The following is a 24,667-nucleotide window of genomic DNA, read 5'->3' as shown; positions in this document are numbered from 1 at the left end:
ACGTTATAGTCTGATTAAAACTATAAAAATCTGAATTACAGCTATTTTTTTATAGTAAAAAGAAGCTGAGCTGATTTAGTTTCTTGCTGCTAAAGTGATTAAGGCCCAATGTTTGGCCCTTTTGTGTGTAATTAATTAATTAATTCATCTTGGGAACAGTGGAGAATAGACACTGAATGGGACACCAGTCCATCACAACCCTTTAAACCTACTACAGTTTATGAGTTGAGAAATACACCTTTTCCTAGCATTATAAATAAACAGTTCAGAAATTCATGGACAGCCTACTCAAGGTGCATGCGTCTATGATTTGTTATACTTTAGCTCCTCTCAAACACTTACACTAGTGTGTTCGTTTTTTTTTAGGATTGATGGTATGTTCAAGTAAATATAATAGAAGTGAAGTCCATTATTTGTAGAACCAAATCAGTGCACAGACTTTTAGTTTCGATGAGCTTTAATAGAAAGGCACAAATACAGGCAGAGTGTAATGTGAGAATTAAAAGCTTTTTCAATACAGAAACAGGTTCCAACTAGACTCTTCGATATCAAACACACTGTCTAGATCAGCTTCACTTTTTCTGCCCCTCAAGAATTCAAGTATGTCAAATCAGATCAGTTACAGTCAAGTTCAACAACACAGGGATGTGATTAGACCCTGTCTGGCTCTCTGATGTGTGTGGGTGGGTTTAGGTAAGGGGTTTCTACGGTGAGTAGATTCTTTGTTGCTAACTGTAATGCATTTGGGTATAAAGTAATAACAGTGGATTAGCTGGTGCTGCTAAATTGGCTGTACAGGGGTGTGTGTAAAAGAAAAATCTGAAATGACAATTCAGACTCTAAATAAGATATAAAGCTAAGATTCACAGGTTCTTAAATAAAAATTGTGTTAAAAATATCAAACTTAAGTTAGTTTACAAGATTATAATGCTACTGGGATAAACGTGTGTGCTCCTAAGAACACACCAAGAAGAAACTAAAAACATGCAAACTCCACTGTTCTGCCTTCAGAGGTCAGCAGCCATTTTGTTCACACTACCTGATCTGCTGTACCTCAAGTAAAATGTCTCCCTTCACTTACAAAAATACATTTAAAGCAAGTGCAGCCTATTTTCTGCTGAGATTTGTGTGTGTGCACATGTAAGCCTTAAGAGAAGGGTTCTGAGCAGAAGAGAACCACTGCATGGACACACACACACACACACACACACACACACACACACACGCATACAGTACCACAGGATGTCTTAAGTAACACTGCCTAAACTTCAGGCTGTTTAAAAACATTATTAAATCCAGTGCTTTCTGGATTACGTCTCAAACATGCCTTTCTCACAGTCACAAGAGTATCTACACACACACACACACACATGCTGAGATAGTAGAATTGCCTGTAGTGCTTTGATTAGGTTATCTTGCGCATTTATACTCATTCATACTTACATGCATGCACACACTCTCACACATACATTATGAAGATGGTGTTCCGTCAGGACTGTCCTGATTTTTTTTCAACTAGCGACAGATGGTCTGATTGATGAACAGACACTCATGTTGGACCGTATAGATCAGAAATTATTTCCATCAACCACATACTTGCACACACAAACAAACACAGGCGACTGCATGTCGTATAGGCCATCTTTAATATAGCTGGCTCTCTCATCCTTGTTCTTGTCGAGGTATGTGTGGTTCAGGGTCACTTCTTCACCTCTCATCTCCTTCCCTGCCTCCTTTGACTTCCAAAGCTTCTCTGTTCTTCACCTATTTCTGGATCTGAAAGATGAAGAGGCGCAGATTGATGTTTTTGGCAGCCAGCAGCTTGTTGCACTCGACACTGTCGCTGATGGGCAGCGGCACGTACTCCGTCTCATTGGCGTCGTTGGAGAAGACGTGGTGCTGGATGACAGGTTTGATCTTCACGTCGTCATACGGGCCCTTAAGCAGCAGGAAGGAACACTCTAGCGTTGAGTTTACTTTGCTCTTCAGGATTAGCTGGAAGGAGAGTGTGCGCTTACAGGAAAGGTTGGGGTTACGCTCTGAGTCGTTGACGCGTGCCTTCAGCACCCATGTCTGGTTGAGCACGGTGAAGCGTGGCGTCTCGTAGTACAGCCGGGTAATGAAGTCATCTGTGCGGTACGGCCGAAATTGAACCTCTATACTCAGACAAAGTGAAGGGTGAAATTTCAGTATTCCATATTATTATGTTCATTTATCTGACACTATTAAGCCTTCTCAAAAAGTTCTTAAGCCTTCTCAAAAGTTCTTAAACCGAAGAAGCCATTGAGCTTCATTAGAGCTGTTATTAGAGATATTGAAAATCACATAATAAAAGGTCAAATATGCTATATATTGTTTTTACATCTGTAACAATCCTACCATTTCAAGGCTATAACAGAAAGTCCTTCCCTGGTATGCAATGCATTATTCTTTTCATATCCTCATATTTGCATATCCTCATTTCATTTTCCAGCCCAAATTAACCACCAGGTGAAACCTCTACCTTAAAAGGTAACCTATAAGGTGTATGTAGCTTTACAAAGAGATAGAGAAAAGAAGTGATCTTGTCATTTTAATTCAGGGCTCTCAAACATTTAAGTATGTTCATACAGTATCTCACAGAAGTGAATACACCCCTCACATTTTTGTAAATATTTTATTACATATTTTCATGTGACAACACTGAAGAAATGACACTTTACTACAATGTAAAGTGAGTGTACAGCTTGTATAACAGTGTAAATTTGTTGTCCCCTCAAAATAACTCAACACATAGCCATTAATGTCTAAACTGCTGGCCACAAAAGTGAGTACACCCCTAAGGCAAGTCGTGCCCTAATGGTTAGAGAGTCTGACTCGTAATCCTAAGGTTGTGGGTTCAAGTCTCGGGCTGGCCACGACTGAGGTGGCCTTGAGCAAGGCACCAAACCCCCCCAACTGCTCCCTGGGCACCGCAGCATAAATGGCTGCCCACTGCTCTGGGTGTGTGTTCATGGTGTGTGTGTTCACTGCTGTGAGATACTGTATGTTATAAAGTACAACAAAGGCTGAGAGTAGCCACAAAAACTTGTATGGTTACATGGAAATTATTTAAATCCTGTATGCAAAGCAAATATGATAAACCTATTTTATGAAGGGTTTTTGGTATTTGAAAAACAAGGTGTTTAGTAGGACATAAAACCCAATGGGGCATGCCGTTATAAGAAAAGAATCATACAACGGAGTGAGGTAATGTGGCCTGACATAAAGCAGTGTTACTGTTATTAATGTGATATTAATTTCTTTTTTCACTAACATTTTAGAGAAAGAGCACTAATATAATCCTATCATTTGAACTGCCACTTGTGCTGTTATAGAGAATGAATCAGCAGCTTCTGGCCAATCAAACGCCACTATTTTATAAACTACATGATATTTAAGAAGAAATGTTCTTATAATTTCATGCTTTAGTGTAACTGTTGTAACTTGTGTACGAGTTTGTACCTGTGAAGCCGATCTTCTCGAAGCTGAGCAGGCTGAAGATGCTGTTATAGAGCTGTAGCTCTCGGCGATGGCTCTGATCCATCTCATCCAGGATGCCCATCAACTCAATGCCAGTCTTAGAAGGGTGGCAGCAGTCAACCTCGTGGGCAGTGAGCTCATGGAATGGCCCCTGCCATGGACATCCGATCCGCTTGTATTTACATTGCGTAAGCCTATAAGAAATCAGAGATGCCACACTAGCAACACAGAAAATAAATCACATGATTCAGAGGTGCTGTATTTAGAGCAGGGCTAGGCAGAGTGCTGAATTGTGTGTTTCAGTGAGACCCACTTGAGTGAGGATGTGTTTGTGTGTACCTGTCCTGGCATTCTTCTGACTGATGGTGGTCCAGGCTGGAGCGGGGGAACTGTTTGAGGCAATAGCTGCAGTCTGAGGGCAGTTCGCTTACAGCTTTCTCTACCGCCAGGTTCCTGCAGCACAGGCTCTTGCTGATCTCGCAGCGACAGTTCGGGCATGTGGCCTGCTCTTCCTTCAGTCGTGCATCCGCCAGCAGGTGGATGAAGCAGCCAGCACACATCAGGTGCCCGTTTGTACACTGACATGAAAACATTCTTTAATCAAAAGACCACAATCAGCGCAACCTATCGGTTCAATTCTGATAGGTACAAACTATTGATCAATTTTGTTGTTTGACTATTTTGCAGGGGCTAAATGACATGACTTTATACAAAATACTGCAAAAATTTATACAATATAAGAAGTAGAAAAAGTTTAGCTACTTTGATTATCACGAGTATCTAATCTTAAAATCGCAGAATTGTCAGAACAAAATGATAACAAAATGAAAAGAAAGTTGAACAAAATATGAGAATATCACTGAAACCTCTTGTGGGCATTATGCAACATCATTTCAGCAAATCCCAATAAAATTACACAAACTTGTTAGCTTGTCTATGAGACATGTAAACAGGAAATCTAAAGAGGAACAACAAATAAGAAGAGGAAGAAAAGAAGAAACAAGACAGCAGGAGAAATCCAAGCTCAGTTAGCAGCATAATGGCAATAATTAAAACCTTGTAGATTTTGTGATTTTCACATCAGGTTTTTAGGTTTTATACAGTTAGCTAAACATTAGGAAAGTTATGGTTTTTGGGCTCATACAGCATTTTCTGCCTAGCAATAAAACTGAATAAAACTGCAGCTATAATAATTGGTAAGCTTGCTCATGACTTTTGGAGCCTAACTACAGTTAGTCTACACCTAGTCTAAAGCTTGGATTAGACATATTATTTGTACTAGAAAGTGGGGTTGTCTGAACTAGCCATGACATTTAACACATAATATAAGTATTATGCAAATAATCAATCAAATAATCAATCAAATAAATAAAGAAATGTATCTCTGTCTATAAGAAATATATTTCTTGCTAAAACAAAAATGCACAAAAAAAGCATTTATTGATTTATTTATTTTTGACGGGTTTCAACATAGTATTTAACATGACATCTGCATTGTTGACATCATCACACTACAGACTTGTCCTTAACTCTAGTTAGTATTTTTTTTACAAGGTTCAGACTTCATCATCTTTATTATTCATTGTATTTTAGTTTTCTCAACAATGTATTTCTCAAAAGTAATTGTTTAACGCTCTAATAAATGATACAAAGACAATAAACTGATCATACATAAATATAAAAGCCTACATATAAAAACAAACATAAAAACACTTATGAACAAAAAAAATAGTTTTTATGCTTTTATTTTGAAAATAATTTTACAATTTCATCCGAGTAGATAAAATAGAATACTGCGAAAACAAAAAAAAGTCTATAAGTTTCAATGTTATTAAACATCTGATTAATTTTGGTAGTGATAAAACACTGATAATAAAATCCGTCAAAAATACAAAGGATCACAAACCTTGGAATGTGTTGCACATAGTTTATAGAGAATAAAAGCACACTCGAGTGTTTTAAACAAAGATTGTATTTTGAAACTTTGGGCATTTCTGCACTTAACAGCACTGTAAAACGGAGCCCTGACGTCAGTAACTTGGGAAAACAGAACCACTGTGGTGTCAGTAGGCGTGCAGTCGTGTTTAAAGTGTTTAACGCCTGTGTTTTGAACACTTGTTTAAGAATGTCCTAATTTAAAGGAATACAGAAGGAACATTCTTGGGGGAGGGGTACTTAAGACCTCCTCACTGATTGGCTTAAGGGGATCATGTGATGCTGAATTGCCATGTTTACCCCTGGGCTGAACAGCTGGTCAGGTCAGAGCAGTGCTGCCAGGTTCTCAATTTTCCTACTCAATAGATCGTGTAAACTGCTGCCATGTTTTTGGGGTATAAATGAATTCACATTTCTAATCCTACACCCCTTAAATTCCCCAGTAAACCGTTGTACTCTTATTCCTATTCATAGGAATATTCATGACAATATGAAAATGGTAAAATAACTTTTTATGAGGTTATAAATAGAAATATAACATTCAGTTCAGAACAATTATAACCGCATTATAGACCGTACATTACAGTATATTTTGCAGTGACAGTTATTATGGACATTAAAACCTTGTTCATAGTTATGAGCTTTGAAACTGGGTAGTTTTTAGGCTGTTTTAATCACCCACACCTGGCAACCTTGTCACAGTTACACATCCTTAGACAGGACAAATCACTAAGCTACATGAACAAATAAAGAAAGTATTGTGTGCGTACACGTGTGTGTGAGTCTGTCTTTGAAAGACATCAACAGGTCAGACTACCCTAAAGGTCATAGAATCAGAATCAGAATCAGAATCTGGTTTATTGGCCAAGTGTGTTGACACACATAAGGAATTTGGTTTCATCTGTTGGTGACTCTCAAAGGTACAGATATAAAAACAGCTAATGTTAAAAACATTAAAAAAAAAACACCCAACTAAATAACAACCTTAGGCCTAAGAGGACCCTATGGAAGGATATCTGTCCAAGAGAATGAAGTGTCCTTGGCAGAGATCCCAGTGCAATAACCTGTTACAGGGCCCAAAATTCCTCTGGTTGCCTGTATTGCTGTACTGCACATGTGCGAACATTGATGGTGTAATAATAACGGTATAACTGTGTCAGTAATCACCTGGTAAACCGAGGCTTTGGGTAGGGCCAGGCACACGGTGCAGCACAACACGGAATAAAGCCGCTCCTCCAGTTTACCCGCTTCACCTTCTTGCAGCCTCACGCGCTTTTTCGGCGGTGCGTCCGGATCTGTCTCCGGTCCAGAACCGGAACCTTCTCTCCGAACCCCTGATTCGTCCTGAATAACGGATAAACCCGCACCTGCAGCCACGGCCTCCGGCCCGACACCCAAGCCGGCTGAGGACGAGCCTGGAGCGGCGGCCACCACCTCGCCACGCTCTTCCATCGCAGACATCCGCAGGATTATTATTCACTGTGGGCTTAGAGGGAAAAGACGAGTCCAAACTCTATCTGAATAATAATCTCCTATTGATTCGAGTCGCTGACAGACGCACTGTAGGGAAAGTAAACAGCACAGACTGGTTGCTCTCGCCAGCTGCTTACTCCGTTATTCGGCTGTGACAGTGCGAGCTGCAAGGTTTAACAACGTCCTGTCCGCCTTCTCAACACCACACACACAATCCGGTCTCACCTGTAACAATTAAACCTGCTCTGTCCGCTAACGTCTTTTAGCTCGATAGTTCGTCTCTAGCTCTATTCTGCCATCTTTGTTTTTTTTCCTGTCACCCCTCCTCACTACCCCTCCCCTCTCGTCGTCCCGTCCCGATACCACCAATCAGAGTTGCGTTTACAGAAAACGTTCTGGATTAGTAGCCAATCACGTGTCCGGTTAATAGTTGTTTACCGAGTGTTTTGCCCATAGGCGTCATGGTTGGTGCGTCGCGTCTTCTCTGATTGGCTGCTGAACAGACCCGTGTTTTATCAGATGACTGTCAATATTACAGCTACACTCGGGAGGGGGGACTTGTTCGCGCATGCGCAGCGGCCTCCTGCAGGTCAGCCTCAGTAGGGTGACCACAGACCAGAAATCGAGATGTATGCGACAAAATGGCAGCGTCGCCGATCCAGCGTTCTGTTATGCAATTAACAGAAATGACTTGATAGCGAGCTGCTTTTCTAAATGTCAGGGGTCTTCAAAACCTGTTTCTCAGCCATAGATCCGTTTGCAGTTTTTAAACAATTTGCCATAACACAATACTACAAATATCACACATTTGACAAAGATGTGAAATGATATTTTTGTATTAAAATCGTGGTCAGATTCATATCGACATCGTTTATACACGTCGCTTTGGATCATAATCGTGCCACGTGACTGACCGATCAATTAGACAACTTCATAATTAGCTCATAGAGACCCAAAATGTCCTACAAACAAAAAGAAAACATGGCCAACTAGATTTCTAACTCCCATTGTGAGAATTGATGTAAGCGTTAAAAAGGACAAGAAATTGAACGTGATCTTTCAATTTCGTGCACTTCTTCACTCTTTTTAAATCATATAACTAAAAAAACACCCAAACGTGAATATTCAGTGAATATATGACAGTTTGGCTCCAACCGCTTACATTATTTGTCTGTCATGCAGTGAAACATGAGCGTCATACTGAGTAATCACTTGTGTCCAAAGATGTGGTCTAACAAGATCAACTAACCTAGGCATCACAACTGACATCCTGTATATCCTGTCATGTCCATTATTTGTTTCAATGTGAGAGAGACATAAGGTGGGTGGTTTAGGGTTCCTGGGTTACATAAAATAGTTTACCACTCATTTCTGTGCCTGAAATAATAATTGTAAGATGAATATTGTTAGCAATGCTAATATTACAAGGATCTACATATAAATCTGAATCTTGATTTTGGTAAAGCTGTTTTGTGACAGTGCCTACTGTTAAAAGTGCTGTACAAATAATGTTTTATCGAAAAAGGAATTACATTCAACAAGCACGTTAGCAGCAGCATAAATTAATTTCAGCTAAAACAAAAAAGTATTTTACGGTTTGTTGCATTATTGTGTGTGTATTTGTCAGTGTTAGACTCTCAAAAAAGACAATGGTAGACTGAATCTGTTGGTAGTTTAATAATATTCTAATAACAGCATTCTAAGGTGGTATCAAAAAATAATTTGAAAAAGAAAAAACTGGGTATATGTAGAAATGTGAATAAAATACTTTAAAATTTATGTATAATAGTATAGCCCCAAAAACTCAAACTGATAGTATTTAAAATACTGAATGAAATTGAAAACATTTTGTTCACATAAAGGGAGAAATCGACTGATGATCATTTTGTTGATCCTGCAGTTTGCTTACCATGTGTCAGGAATATGTTGAGGAGGCAGATACGCAAAAACTAAGACACTAAAATAATGAGCAGGGCAGGATTTAGGGCAAGAAGATGGATGTACATGGACTGGAGAACGCAAAATAACAACCAAAAACATGAGAAAAAGTAAACCATAAGTGAGATGAAAAACATGACTTAAATACTTGTGCTCATTATCCATATGCTCCTTAGCCAAAACATGACCCAGGTGTAAAAGTTGAGGTGTAGTAGCTGGTGGGATATGTAGTGATATGCTATAAATTACTTACATTATAATAATAGTGTCTTGTTCATAAGAAAAATATCAAACAAAACATTTTACATTCAACTGACTATATGATTATATAAAAGCAGGAAAAGAGGTATAACAATTATGTCGTTTCTTAGTTTTTGCAACAAAACATGTCTTACTTGTTTTGTCAGTGTGGTCTTTATAGCGAGCTAACGTTATAGAAAATGCCTACAAGGGAAATAATATAATGTAAAAAGTAAATTCTTCTGATTTCTATTACATTGTTATGATGTGCTTTTTACAGTAATGTCAACCATCCACTGCAAAATCCTTTGCAACAGCACAAATTCTTTAAGGAGTAAATTTATTTTTTAAGATCATTTATTTATTATTTATTCTAGCAAAAGTTTGTAATTTATTATACAAGCAATATTCCTCTCTAAATGTAACATTCAAACCAGTAATACAGAATACCTTGTTTGTTTGTTTTTCATAGAATTCTTACGACCTTTATTAATACACAATAAAATATATATGCAAAAGTACAATTCATTACTTATGTGCAAAATCACAATACTGATTTGGAAGAAGGAAAGAGGAATCCCAGAGTTCAGATACAGGGATACAGGTCATCTTTTCTCACCAGCCAGGAAGCTGATGTACCTAAAATGGCTGCCTTTAGTGAACACATTCATTGGCACTCAAGTTACATACACCAAGCCCCACCTCCATTATTTGGATTCTAACAGTGGTGGCTTTAATGTGCTTTTTACCTGTTGAGGGACTTTCATCATCATTTGTAGCTTAATATGTATATCCATGAAGAGAAAGAAGAGTTAAGAGCTACAGTAGAGCTTGCATATATTTCTGTCATTCTCTTGCTCACCATCACCAAACTAAATCTAGCCAGATATACAAAGTTTATTCATTTTATACCAAAGATATTAGTGGAGGACCACCAGAGTGGTTTGTTTCACAGCTAGTGGAGTATTCACATTTGCTGAATTCCTTGCAGAGTACAAATAGTAAAGTTCTCAACTCTTGGCTGTGACCATATGTCACAGATCTTTTGAGAATCACTCAAGTCCTGTTATTTAATATTATAATATGTTATAACATATGTAATGTTCTTCCCTGAGGATAACAATTGCTCACTGAGTTGATACACCTCTTTAATGATGATATAAATTACTAACATTCTTATACTACAATCAGTTCAGGGTGAGATTCACTCAAAGCCGCCACAGAGCACAAGTTGTACAATAAAGCAACACTTAATTTGAAAGATCTCAATGTATTGGCTTTGCAAATTTAATGCAAGAACACATTTCTTTCATACTTCATTCACGTATGCTTGCACAATAACTTTACTCAATAACTTTACTTAAAGTTGCTTACCAGTAAAGTTATATGCTTGCACAGTAACTTTATTAAGGGGCCTACTGGTCTTTAGAGTGGACCTTTAAGGTACTCACAATAGGATACAAACAGCTGCTTTTTAACATGCCAGCTAACGATCATTTTCTCTTAAAGCTAGAAGCCTTCACTGGACACAGGGCTGATGGGGGCACATAATCTTCAAAAGCATACAAGACCACGCTTTCTGACTTAAAGCCTGCATAGCGTTGTGATAGCCAGAAAAAAGCATACACTACACTGTGTAACAATACACTGTTACTTGACAATATAAGTTGTAGAATAAGGCACTGCTAGCCAACTCCAAAATATCCAAAATAGCATGTGGGGCAAGATACAGGATTTATGACCAGCATACAACCAGCATGCAGATGAAGCATAAGTACTCAAGATAAAGTGTTTCAGACTTTGGTAAACATGCCAATATCATGCCAGGTCATTCATTGTAAGGTAAGTGATTTACTGTGTCATGGTAACCCATTCATCTGGGACTACAGGCTTGGTGTGAAAGGTAGCAGGCACATAGGGCCTGTGAGAAATACTGACAACATTTGGAACCTTAGCTTGTTCAGCCAGTGTTTGCCAATCCCTGTGGCAAACAACTGCTGCAAGACAGTGTCTACTCTATGATTGCAATGATTTAGTAGGTAGGCAGCTTGTAAGACTTCTAGAGCTTGCTAGTTCATCTCAACATTATCTGCAATTCATGGTCGATTTAAAACACCACTATGATGTTGTCACTATCCACTAGTATATGACATGCTTAGAGGTTCCTATAATGTCCTGAACATTTTGAATCCTTTTTTGGATTATTTATATTGATCTATCTGATTTCACTATCAGCATGCTCTATCATGGTAGGCTCAGTGTTCAGTTTTAGTGAATGAGAGACAGGTAGGAGAAATACATCAGACTTTCTCCATGCAAGGCTGTTAGCACTTATTCTACAATCCCACTGAAGTCTACACTTCATTACACTGCTGCATTGCCACTAACAGATCTTGCAGTTCTTCTCATGCCCACAGGCAACATCTTTATTCTATAATCATTTTTTATTGTACTGTACTCACTCTTACCCTTCCAGAGGGCTTCTGTTCCTGTTGCCACAATGCCACAGCCATATTTGCTATTCACTTCACTCCCTGCAGTTACCATGCAGCATCAGAAGAAGGCTGAACAACATTGCAGTATTTATATACCTTGCAAAATCATTGTTATTGGCAGAAATTATGGGTTAAGAGTAACTAAACAAAAGATATATGATGTTACTTAGCATCTTGATCATCGTACACTTCTCAACTCCTCAGAAGGATGAGAACAAGAAAGTAGGGATCTTTTCCTATTATTTAATATTTTTCTAATGTAGGGACTCATATGGTGAAAACTTTGCTATTTATACTCTGCAAGGGGAAAAAAACTTGGTGGTACAGAATTAAATGAATTAAAACTCTGTTTATTCCTTTAAATGTGTGATTACCATAGAGATTTTTTCTCTTTTTCCCTGTAATAAGTAAAGAAGTTAAAACATCTTTACATCTCACTAACTCATAATATGTCATTTTACTAATGGACAGCTGTTTAAATTCAAAACAACCTTGACACAGGGGAGAGGAAATATTATTGTCAGCTTGCATATAAAATTTGAGTTTATGTGAAATTCAGGTTTTTTTTATTTTTATTATTTTCTTATTAAAGGGAAAGAATTCTTGTTTAAAGTAATTGCTTAAATGTTGCGGATGTGAATAAAGACGTTATTGAGTATTTTTACATCCTGTCATGCAGTAAAATCATATTGCAAATGTTGTGAGTAATAAATCCTGTGGTAATATTACAGATATGAAGAAATGCAAATTTGCTCAACCTTGATTTTCTTTGATAATGATTATCACCATGCTGATATTGTTGCCTATCTTAATGTGGGCATCCAGAACCTGGACTACTCCGGTTTGTCTGCTTTTTGTACTAACACTGATACTTCCAGCATGTGACTATTTTTGTTGATTTCCCTTACTTGTAATGGTCTCTCAGGAGTCTGCATATCTGTATTGTTCCTGTTGGCTTCTCTGTATTTATTTGTGCTTTCTTCTCTGTTCTCTTCACTCTGTGCCACTTGAGCTACCTCTGTCTTTATATCTAGTTTTGGCTGATTTCCCCATATCCCACGTTTTCTGCATCCTGATCTTAATGTGTCTTTCCTGTTTATGATGATGTTGCTGTTTTCTGGCACCTCCTCCTGGTCACTCTGTGCTGCTGCATGGAGAAGCCAACTGTTCTGCAGAGTCTGACTGGCTGTCAGTCTCACACTGGGGTTCACTTTTAGCAGAGCACTGATCAGAGCTTTAGCTCCTGAAATGCACACAGAAAACATATTGTCATGATTCATGTAGATAAGAGCTACTAGTAGATTTGAGGATGGAAGAGCAGGTATTAATGTTCAGGGTCGCACCCTCAGACACATGGTCCCAGTAAGGTGACAGAAAGTGGACCTCTCCTTTCTGGATGAGATGAAAGAGTTCCTCCTGATTGCGTTCTGGACTGCGAAATGGTGGAAACCCACTGAGCAGCACAAAGAGTATCACACCCATTGCCCAGACATCCACAGCTATACCATAGCCTAAATACAAACACACAGATGAACAGGGTACAAAATCCTAATGCCATCATTTACTATCCTAGCCACATGATATGTGTCAACACTCAAATTATATCTTTCTATACTCCATGAATCTATACTCCATATATATGTAGGTTCCACTGGCTCTGTACACATGACCCACAAGTTTCATGGTGGCACAAAAGACTTACCTGCTGGTCCTCCCAAAGTCTTGACCGTTGCCTTAAAAGGAACCACAGTTTTCCCTGCCGCACCACATCCATAGAAAGCCCTGAACCCATAATAAATGCATCTACATTCCCAGAGAATATCACAACCTAAGTGAGGTGTTCAGCAAGGCGTGCACTAGCAAACCAAAGAAGCTTCAATGGTCTGAGACGACTCAAGTGGAGTTTGAACAACCAAAACAGAGTTTCACGACAGTCCTCATTTTGCAACACAACGACCCCAGTATCCTGTTTGTGATAGAAGTTGACACCTGCTGTTGCAGGATAGAGGCCATACTGTCCCAAAGAAATGCAGTCCTGCCATAAGCCACATTCTATGCAAAGTATTACTAGTTCACTGCATACCAGGCCTTGCTTTAGGCCTTTTTTTTACCAGGCCTTGCTGCATACAATTTCTTGCTTTAATTGTATTTTGTCTTTCTGCATTTCTTGACCATGTTCTGTTTTTGGGTGTTTGGATTGTTTTCCAAATGGATTGTATTTTCTGGTTCTTGACTTTCGCCTGTTTACCGACCATGCCTTTGCCCTCTGTTTGGATTGTTTGCTTGTGCTATCAATAAATCTCTGCATATGAATGAAATTGGGGCATAGAAGCCTTTATTATCACCATATATACATTACAGTGGAGTGAAATTCTTTTCTTCACATATCCCCCCGAGGGGGGTTGGAGCGCACAGGCAGCTATAATTCAGCACCCTTGGAACATGGAGGGTTAAGGGCCTTTCTCAATTGCCCAACAGTGGCAGCTTGGCAGTGCTGGTGCTTGAACCCTGACCTACCACTCAACAACCTAGAGCCTTAGACACTTGAGCCACCACTGCCCCATGGATTCAGTATCTTCCATCTCCAACACCTCCTTACATTATTGTGGTTTAATTTTTTTTTTTTACACATCACAAAAAAACTGACATTTTAACAGAGGTGTTTTTACTTTTTACATAATATGAATCTGCTCAAATGGATTTGCATAACAGGTTTCTGTGCAGCTTAAAGGTAAGGTGTTTCCATTTCCCACCACTGTTTACAAGAACAGAAGCTTATGAGGACATAGGTAGTACTAAAAATTAGGTTTGACAATATATTAAAAAGTGCTTGGTTTTAGGGAGCATGCTGGCCATTGCAAGTGAATTCTACAATATAGGCTACAATGAACGCTCAAAAAACTCAAAGCCTTCGTTTGTCTGGCTGCTTTCACTTTTTTTTTAGCAGTTCCTGTTTGTGACTTAACCCAAGTTTATATGGTGTAGCAACTCACCTGTCTCAGCAAGTATCTCAGGAGCAACATACGTAGGTGTGCCGCAAACAGTGAAAACTGGCTCCGTCACTACCATGGCTAATCCAAAGTCAGCCAGCTTCAGATTGATACTGCCATCGCTGTGCAGTTGGACCTTAAAATATGTGGGAGAAATATAAAAGTTGTTAATTAATGATCTCAAACTAGAAACAATATTTAGAAAATAGCATCTACTTATTCCTCACTAGAAGGTTTTCAGGCTTGATGTCTCTGTGTGCAATGCTCTTGTTATGGATGTACTCCAGAGCCTGGCTGATGTCTCGAATCATCCTAGCTGAACAAGGCTCACTGAATTTTCCACACTTGGCAATAGCATCAAACAGATCACCACCAGCCACCAGCTCCATTAACAGATAGACATGTGTGTCTGTGTGATGTGAGCACAGCAGCTGCACTAGTCGTGGGTGTGCCAGGCTACGCAATAGGGCGATCTCGTTCTGTATCATGTGACCTCGGCCCTGCAGTTTGGCCTTGTCCACCATCTTCATGGCAAACTTTTGGGTGCATCCACGCACACGGCACTCATACACCACTGCAAAGTTCCCATCACCCACCACACCCCCAATGTCATAGCAGTGTTGGATTTCCTCCAGAGAGACATGCAATCCATCAGGTGGGAGCCTCTCCCACAAGTCTTTCTGCTCTACCATTTCTGTTTTAGCCATGTCTTCTTCTACTGGAGGTTCTTCCTGGGCCCCCAATATTAGGATTTTGTTCTGAAGGGTGTTTGGATCATTTTTTATCTGTGATAAGTTCTTCATAATGTCATCCTGGGAAAGAGGAGTGTTGCTCTCATTGTTATTTAATTCCAATTTTGCAGACTTCTTGTTTACAATTGGAGGAATAGGTGGACCAGCTCCTCTACAGCTAAGACAATAAACTGGCTCATTCTTCTTGTCAGTCCTCCTCTCCTCTTTCGCCTGTGATTGGTGTGCTCTCCTATCCTCCCTGTTGTCCCTTTCTCCTCTCTGCCTCTCTCTTCTGCCCCTGTCTTTTGGCCTAACTTGTGTTCTGAATGGCTGCAAATGATTGGCTTTTGGTTGGATTGTCACTGAATCATCCTTGGGCACATCATCATGGAAACCGCTATCTGTCTTGGCAGCTTTAGGCTTCAGGATCCGCTCCCACAACCTCAACAAGCTGTCACAATAACTTGGATTGTCAGGATACAGCTCCTGTAGTGCGGCCTGTACTTCACTAATGGATGGACGGCTGATTCCAAAGGCCAGAAAGGCATTGCTAAAGTGGAAAAATTCAGAGAGGCTGTGTATCTCTTGCCCAGCAGGGCTGAAAAGGCGTCGAACACGACCACTGTGCCAGCATGGGAAGCCAAGAGCTTCTGACACATCAGCCATCAACAGCTCATATGTCTGGACGGCACGTCGGTTTAGAAGCAGAGAGATCTTCCGCAGGTTGTGCTCACCACATGGCCGAATTACTGTCACAATGTGTGGACGCACTGGACTAGCTTCTTCGTGCCGTCCGTGATAACCACTTGCTCTTCGTTGTGTAGGTTGCTCCAACCTACTTTGGCCATTTACAACCTTTTCCAAGGGCCTGTAGGCTGCAGGACATCTCAGGATCTTGGAGCCAAATGTGTATGAAGATAGTCCATGTCGAGTAGTAGCATTGGGACACGCAGGTAGTTTAGTTCTTTGATCTGAAAGAAGACACATAAACATTGGTTTGTAGACACTGCTTCGAGGTATATGTGCCACTATGACCTTCATGCCTGGTTTGTTGTTGTGCTAACTTTATAAACCTTGCCTGCAGTCATACCCTGAAATATCAGTTTAATACACTACAAATAGCTTTGCTTTTCAGAAAAAAAAACACACTAGGGAGTTAAAGAGGAAGTCCAACATTAATAATTCAGAATAGGCGCACATTGAGACGAAAGTCTGAGCCATGTGGATTCTCAAGTGGCATCTCACACTCTGGGGGAAAAGAAAAGGATCTCAAATCTGATTGACTCAGCTCTGCTTACACTGGGCACAGAGGCATAACAGGCATAAAGCTTTATCGAAGTTATCTGTATTCCTTGTGCATTTTGTATGTAGCCTTGTGTGTGCTTGTGTGTGAGTGTGTGTGTGTGTGTGTGTGTGTGTGTGTGTGAGAGAGAGAGAGAGAGAGAGAGAGAGAGAGAGAGAGACATCATTACTAATTGAGTAAGAAAGAAGCAATCAACGAACCAATAAAAGGTCTTATTCACTTTCAACTATAATATACTGTATAGTTTAATAACGTTTGTTTAGTTCATCTCAGCTGTACAACGGAAGCTGACAGACTGGCATCAAAGCAAACATTACTAAGCTTATTGCCTTTGCAAATATAACTAGGTCTAATATTTATTTAACCTCATATTTTCTCAGTTATAGTTTCAGTTACTAAAAATCACACCTAAGCTGTTCAGTTGTTGTTGTTGTTGTTGTTGTTTTCTGGTAGTGTCTGGAAGTTACCTGCCACTTTCCATTTAGGCCTGGCTGTTTCTTGCACCAGGTTTCGGCTCCACATGTTGTACTCCTCAAGTCACTGCTCCAGGCTGGTGGAGATTTTTATAGCCATAAACGCGATTCTAGCCATAATAATAGCGCAGAAATCAGTTAACGCGTTGGGGACGCGCTTCTCCTGGTCAATTGGATAAGTTCATGAACAGCAAGCAGGCACAAAGCATCAAACTTTGACAAAACATCCTTATGTAAATAACTAACGAAAAGGATCAACATACAGTACGATGCTGCCAAATGAAGTAACACAGGAATAAGGAGAAGGCGCATCTTTTGGCCAGTCTATGAGCACCCGATACCGGATACACTACATCCTGCTGCAACTGCGTCTCCGAGGTAACACACACACTCACACACACACGCACGCGCGCACACACACACACACACTTTTTTGTCTTCTTATCTATTTGAGAACATTCACTTTGCATTTATTAATGCACGAAATTAATGAACTGTTGTTTTCAGAATGTCTCCACAATGGTACAACTTTCATATTGAGTGAATTCTGGTAATACAGGACACATTAAATATCCTTGTGACATCTTTGTCATGAAAAACAAAATAAGATTGACTGATTCTATATTTTGGTAGCATATTAGAATAAAGAATCACTATTAGAAGGTTAACACGTATTTCCCAAGAGAATGAATGAATGAATAAATAAATAAATAAACTCATGATATATAATAATAATTTGTCCCACAACAAAATTTTGTTTTCACTGACATCCATTTCTGGATTTTTTGACCCTATCAAAGGAACTGCACCCCTTTATGGGGTGCACTTCAATTAATATGAATTGCAATTTAATTTGTCTTCCTGATCTGTTCTAACAATGCCATATTGCTTGGCAAATATGCTGCTGTTCTTTTGATATATAAGTTTGTTGGATGTCATCATCTGCCTTTCAGATCTAGGTCTGGAGGGCAAGAGTGTAACACTAAAACATTTAAATAAACATTTAAATGATGTTTTCCCATAGATTTTAGCCTTATGTTGTGGATTGCTGTTAGACACACATTTAATTGTCATTTTGTATTTTATCATTTTTTTTTATCTAAGTTGCAAAATTATATCTTCTTTTTCCAAAGATGCCATACATCTAAGTACAAATGTACAGTTGTAATGCAGACAAATCAAATAATTGCCCTACAAAGCCTTTCCTTTTCTTCTCTTTCCACTCCCCCTAGGGATGCTTCAACCACAACCCCCCAACAATTCCATAATGACAGCTTGTTGGAGTATATTTCCATGGTTACTCTTAAAAAGGCCTGATCCATTGTGTCTTTCTTTGCTCTGCTCTGAACTGGACACATCACATCCTTGGCTTAATGATGTGTGTTTAGGTCTGTGAAGTAGTTTTCACACTGGACATGTTTGTTGAGGTCCGAATCCCAACTTTCACATTAACATTTTTTCCCAAAACCCCTTGAGTCTTTAGTGTCTGCATCGTACGTTTCCTCTAGGGGGCGATAAACATATGGAAATGAAAAAAAGAAAGACTATTAATACTGAGTACCTCCAACCCTTCAGCACCAACATACGCAAGCATGCATTTACATTTCCAGCATTTGGCAGACATCCTTATCCAGAGCAACTTACATTATCTAATTTTTGTTATATAACTGAGCAATTGAGGGTTAAGGGCCTTGCTCAGGGGCCCAACAGTGGCAGCTTGGTGGACCTGGGATGGAACTCACAACCTGCCGATTGGTAGCCCAACACCTTGTCCACTAGGCTACCACACACATGCACAACCATCTTCATATCATACATTCCCATTAGCAGCTTGAGGACCTCCCATGTGTGTTATATCTGCTGTCTTTCCATTTCCAAAATGAGTTTTACCTCTCACCTCTTTCACGGGTCATTTTTACACAAGCTCTTTAGCAGCTGTTTGTGTCAAATGTCATGCACGTGATCTCAGCATTGGTTCAGACTTCTGTGTTAGTTTAGATACACTAATAATTTAAACAAGATGTGTGTTGATTAATAGGGTGTAGAAAGTCAGGAATTGCCAGTCACTGGTAGACATGGACATGGAAAGACTAGCTCATTACATAAAATCACCCTGTAAAGTGTGTATGTACACAAACTTTACTATCTGTACACAAGCGATCACTGTGGGGGTCAATTTTATATCATTTTCAGTGAACATGATGTAAAATTGGTTTTATGGTAAATAAGAAATTGTTTGGGTTGGTCATTATTTGTGAATTGTTTTGGACAAGACAATGTACAATGTACATATAAAAGTCCTGTTAAAGCAAATAAAAATTAGTAATATGTATATAAATCACGCCCTTTGTTCTAACATGCAATTATTTGACATCTACAATCCATATACATAGACATTAAAGCATACACACAAACTAAATCATGAGTATGAAAGTTACAGAAAGTCCTAATTATAGTATATACCCAGAATGACGATAATAAAACCAGTAGGCATCTTTACTGTAGATTTTATTAGGGTGTCTACAGTATTTTAATAACTTTGATAGATTAATAGGACATGAAACACAGGGGAAGAGAATGTACTGTATGCATGTGCCTTTATGCAGGGGCTACAAATGTGCACATGACAGACCAAGGAACTGCTTCCACAGAAGGCTGTCCCTTCTGACCGAACTGTGTAATGAATCAGCTGAAAACAGAGCTTTCCCATATAAAATTCTGAATTTGAAAAATAAGGTGTGGACTAGTTCTGTGGGAAAAAAGGTGCAGATATTTCTGCAGGGTTGGTTTGTGGCTAGATTGCAGTATTTTTTCTACTCAACAAAGTCTTAACAAAGCTAGTGTGTGGTTCTGTTTTTACTGTTTAAACAATCATATCAATTAAAATATAAATAATAACAGATAATCCTCAAATATGCTATGTGTTGATGTGAGTGTAGTGACTGGACTGGTGTGGACTGAATGAGATGATGATCTTTCTGTCTTTTGGTGTCATATGTGTTCAACCTAAAATCCCAAGCTGGCGTGGAACATCGATCAGTTTTATTTATGTCAAAGTTGGCATTTGAATTCTTTCATGTTGATTGATTTGTCTTGGCCCTGTTTGACCCCATTAGGAATCTATTATAACCATGAGAGGCAAACAGAAGACATGTGCAGTCACACACATCTGATAATAATCTCCAAAGGAATGTTAACTGCTTTAAATTATTTATAATCTTTAACTTAGGTACTGGGGTACAAACACAGTATTTTCATACATTGAGTTTCTTAAGCTTTTAGCAGTGTGTAAATGTAACGTCTATACAAATAGAGAGCTACAGGAAAATTGCTCTCGCCAAACTCGGGGTAGCTGCCTTCATGCTGTAAATTCAATGCCATGCTTCGTTGGTAGAACTGGGAGGTGTAGTGTTACCTGTGCTGATCTGAATTCTGTTAGAATAACCACACTGATAGCAACCAAAGCTTCAATCTCACTCTGAAATGAACAGGAAATACCCAGCTTTACTCACACACATATTCACACATAGGGGCAAATTAGAAATTTGCAATGCAAAATTTAAACTCTGGAAAATTATTATCACAGTAAACTCACAGTAAACTATTAACAGTAGTTACATGACAGAATAGCAGAGCCTCAAATTGCTATGATGCTCTTCATGCATATCTAATGACAAATAATTTGCAGTTTTGGAAGTTTTGTGCATATATTCATATATTACTGGGTCTTTATTGTATTAATATTGTACAATTTATGATTTTTTTAAATATTTATATTTTTTAAATCTTTTTAAATGTATGAATTTATAATTAATTTAAGACTGCAGATTATTTTACTAAAACTATTCGTCTTGATATTTTTATTTATTTTATTTTTTTTAAGCAGGCTCTGGTACGTGCAACGGTGAATATACAGTACATAGCTGTGCACATGGATGGCACAGGGTTGCAGATGGCACATTTAAGGCCCTCCCAACGCTGACGTCAGAAGCTAATACACCTGAGTAATTCCTGCAGACTTTCAATCTGTCATTTTTGTTTCATAAAATCAATCCATCCACAAAGCAAATACTCTGCAAATGCAATTTTCTCATACGCCATGATGCACTTTACATTGTTTCACCTGCTAAACCTCACCAAAGCAAAGGGCTATTATATATATATATATATATATATATATATATATATATATATATATATATATATATATATAGGGAAAATTCATCCTTTTGTTCAAAATGCCTGCTGGAATAGAAGGTTTTACAATTTTGCTCTGACAATGTCAGTCTTTGTCTCTCATTCTCTCCCTCTCTGAAGCCTAGTGTTAATACAGCTGCTGTTGTCCACCATCCCCCATCTGTCTTTCTCACCCTGTCTGTCTTTTTCTTCTTTCCTTCACTGTATGTATGTCTCTTTCTCTCTGTCTGTCTTATGCATTCACTCTTCCATCACCCCTCCCTTTTCTCATGCTGTTTCTCTGACGTAGTGAACAGCCGGTATATATCGACCAGTAAGATTACAGAAGCTCAGCCTCCTCCGTCTTTCTCCACTTCTTCACCGCTCATTCGTTCATTCTCACTCCTTCTCTATCCGAGTGCACGCAGCTGTGTGAAAGATGGCAGAAGCTTTCGTCGGCACGTGGAACCTTAAGGAGAGCAAGAATTTCGATGAGTATATGAAAGCCCTTGGTGAGTCTGGGAGGGTGTGCAAACGTGTGTGTGTGTGTGTGAGAGAATGTGTAAGAAAGAGAGCAGGTGTTTGCAGTGAGTGAATCAGTGCGAATGCAAATGTATTTTTGGGGAGGGGAAACTAAAATGCATGCGTATAGATGCACGATGGTAGTGTGGCGCAGGGTGGATCCCCGCACACACACACACACACACACACACACACACACGCGCGCGCGCGCACGCCCACGCAGAGCCACACTAGAGCACGTGGGCATGAATAGCTTATCAGTGAATTAAATAATGTTGCACTTTTTTCCCCCTTTCTTCTTCAAATCCTAGCTTTAACATAGGTTTATAAACGTTCCTAAGCCCTTAAGATGTATTCCTTTTTGATCTGATGAGTAGAAGCTGTAAACTATAAATGTGGTCTATATGAAGAAGACACCATATTGTCATTGTACTGCTGTGCACAACAACCAGATTCTACAATGTCTTATACACTTACACTAAATGTAGTGGCTAAGTTATGTTTGGAACAGTAGAACACCTTTATTTGCCCCAGGGTGAATGACTGACTTCTGTTAAGTCTCACAGCCCCAGTGCAAGGGTAAATAAGCAAATATCACACATGCAATATTATGTACTCTGGTTTTGATAAACCTACAGGCAAATTTGTCACTGTTTTTATAATTCTCATACTCAAAAAGGTTTTAAAAAAGTTTGTGTGTGTTGGGTATTAAACGGCTTATTAGAGACCATTTAGAATAGAAGCTTGTGTTGACTTGACTTTTTGTTGATGTCAAACAAGACTAAATCAACACGTTCGGACCAGCAGCACTGCAGCGACTTGCCCAGGATCTTACACATATCACAATCATGGTTAAATAAAAAAAAAATCTGCTTATATCAGCGTAATGCTTTGTGTTTAACAGCAAGCAAGATCATGTAAATAGTTCTTGCACGACCAGCTTTACTAGTAAAGCACTACCGACTAAAAAGACTGAAGAATAAATAGATGTAGATGTAAGAATTATCAGGCATGGATAAGATTTACGCCCTACAGTAGTGCTGGGGTCTATGGGAGTAGCCTTGAGAACAAGACTGCAAAGAAAAGAGTGTGTGAGAAGAGGGAATTTGGTGAGCACGTGCCTGGTGGAGAAATCGTTTTTTTTCCTTCTAGGATTGAGAAACTTCTCTTCATTTAGGTCACCATATGTTTAGCAGTAGTTAGTCCGGATGACTGGATGTGTGGTAAATCATATAAAGGTCCAGCCTTAACCTTGTTCATTTTAGCTCACGCTACAGAACAAATCAATATTCATTGCTTACTCTGCTATCCGCAGTGGACCACTAATGTTTATTTGACCCTTTTGACCGTTCCAGACTTTGTAACTCGCAAGGACATGGTCACTCATGGCAGTGGGGGTTTGTGTGTAATTTAGTGAATATCTGTAGTAGCCTCCTGCCTTGTCCATTACCCCCACTGTGAAATTTCCACTGAATATTTTATGTGCGAATGGAAAATTCAGTTATTCTTAGCTGTTTCAATACACATGAATGTTTATGGTTTTGGTTAATGTGGGAAAGGTCAGTGTCTAACTAGAATACCTCTATTGACATAACATGCATGTTTTATTTTCAGGCCTACGTACATGACACGTAATATTTTGATTTTAGATTTGACCTCAGAACATCTGCATATATTTTTGTGTGTACTAGGTGTCGGTTTTGCGACACGCCAGGTCGGCAGCATGACCAAACCCACCACCATCATTTCTGTTGATGGTGATGTCATCACACTAAAGACAGTAAGCACCTTCAAGAGTACGGAAATCAAATTCAAGCTGGGAGAGGAGTTCGAGGAGTGCACAGCAGACGATCGTAAAGTCAAGGTACATTTGATTATATACACTTATCAATGAGGAACGTTATAAAACTGCTTTACACTAGGCTCCCAGTGTGCTAAGCATGATGCTTCCGTTGCTGAACTGCCCAATTGTTGTCCTTACAAAAGAACCTTTGTGAACTAACAAAGTTACAGCATCGAGCTAGCTGGCTCTCTTCAATATATTAATATGGAAGCAGTGGAACATTATCAGCCAGTTCAGGCACATCAGCACTTTTGTTCTGATTTGTTTATGAAATTTTACATCAGCAAGTATGAGTCTGCTAAATGCAGTAAATGTAAAATAAAGAAAAATAAACATGGCATTGCTGATGATTTCAGAAATGACGTTGCTAATTGTTGTATCTAGGAAAGCATTTGATAGTGCTGTTATTTCAAAGTGGTACAAACTGAAATATGTAGTTTTATAAAAGGAAAGAAATTATATATATATATATATATAAAAAATATATTGACCTTGATCTGTGTGTGTTGGTTTCAGTCAGTGGTGACCCTTGATGGGAACAAGCTGGTACACGTTCAGAAATGGGATGGCAAGGAGACGTCACTTGTCCGAGAAGTTAGCGAAAACAGTCTCACACTGGTCAGTAGAGCTTGTGAATGTATTCTGTGTCTGACTTGTGGTGATCTCTGCTATATGGAAACTGAAGTATTTGCAGTTTCTACAGAATGTGTGATGTTTTTGGTTTGTTGATTGAACTATTTCCTCTCTTCGACAGACACTAACTCTTGGCGACGTGGTCAGCACACGATTCTACGTGAAAGGAGAGTGAATATTCTCCCACAACTGTCTGTTCTTACTGAAAAAAGCCTTTGCCTTGTGAAGTGTTTCCTACTGTTTGTCAGTAGTTCCACAGTGGTCCATGTTTTTAAGAAAGAAATAAAGCCTCAGCTTGCATCCCCATAAAGATGGTCACTTGTTTTTCTAACGTAATTTATTGTGAGCACATGGCCTAGTCAGTGAATTCCTCACATCGAGGTGGTCAACACTGAGGCTCTGCATCACCATTCC

At 39.1% G+C, this 24,667-nt stretch overlaps 3 protein-coding genes across 5 annotated transcripts; 1 reads left to right on the top strand and 2 right to left on the bottom strand.

Annotated features, from left to right (window-relative positions):
* Positions 1-439: 439 nt before the first annotated feature.
* Positions 440-7,235, bottom strand: zftraf1 (zinc finger TRAF-type containing 1). Of its 3 annotated transcripts, XM_060897216.1 has the most exons (5): positions 6,604-7,235; positions 3,841-4,079; positions 3,484-3,719; positions 1,865-2,156; positions 440-1,776 (listed from the first exon to the last, which is right to left on the bottom strand). In XM_060897216.1, exons 1-5 carry the CDS (start codon positions 6,895-6,897, stop codon positions 1,761-1,763), a joined length of 1,077 nt encoding a protein of 358 aa, XP_060753199.1. In that variant the 5' UTR covers positions 6,898-7,235; the 3' UTR covers positions 440-1,760. The 3 variants fall into 3 exon arrangements, with proteins under 3 accessions (XP_060753199.1, XP_060753197.1, XP_060753198.1); XM_060897214.1 differs by having other exon boundaries at positions 440-2,156; positions 6,604-7,233; XM_060897215.1 differs by having other exon boundaries at positions 440-2,156; positions 3,484-3,695; positions 6,604-7,233.
* Positions 7,236-9,550: 2,315 nt separating this feature from the next.
* Positions 9,551-17,128, bottom strand: dclk3 (doublecortin-like kinase 3). The gene is made up of 5 exons (XM_060857406.1): positions 17,074-17,128; positions 14,800-16,274; positions 14,576-14,708; positions 12,926-13,093; positions 9,551-12,825 (listed from the first exon to the last, which is right to left on the bottom strand). The coding sequence occupies exons 1-5, from the start codon at positions 17,126-17,128 to the stop codon at positions 12,416-12,418; spliced, it is 2,241 nt and encodes a 746-aa protein (XP_060713389.1). The 3' UTR covers positions 9,551-12,415.
* A 4,481-nt stretch (positions 17,129-21,609) lies between these two features.
* On the top strand, positions 21,610-24,563 carry fabp3 (fatty acid binding protein 3, muscle and heart). Its single transcript, XM_060896943.1, has 4 exons — positions 21,610-21,767; positions 23,469-23,641; positions 24,137-24,238; positions 24,375-24,563. Exons 1-4 carry the CDS (start codon positions 21,695-21,697, stop codon positions 24,426-24,428), a joined length of 402 nt encoding a protein of 133 aa, XP_060752926.1. The 5' UTR covers positions 21,610-21,694; the 3' UTR covers positions 24,429-24,563.
* Positions 24,564-24,667: the final 104 nt, after the last annotated feature.

The sequence above is a fragment of the Tachysurus vachellii genome, chromosome 21, assembly GCF_030014155.1.
Source record: "Tachysurus vachellii isolate PV-2020 chromosome 21, HZAU_Pvac_v1, whole genome shotgun sequence".
Lineage (NCBI taxonomy): Eukaryota > Metazoa > Chordata > Actinopteri > Siluriformes > Bagridae > Tachysurus > Tachysurus vachellii.
Note: the sequence above shows the minus strand (reverse complement) of the source record. Positions and strands in the feature narration are given on the sequence as shown.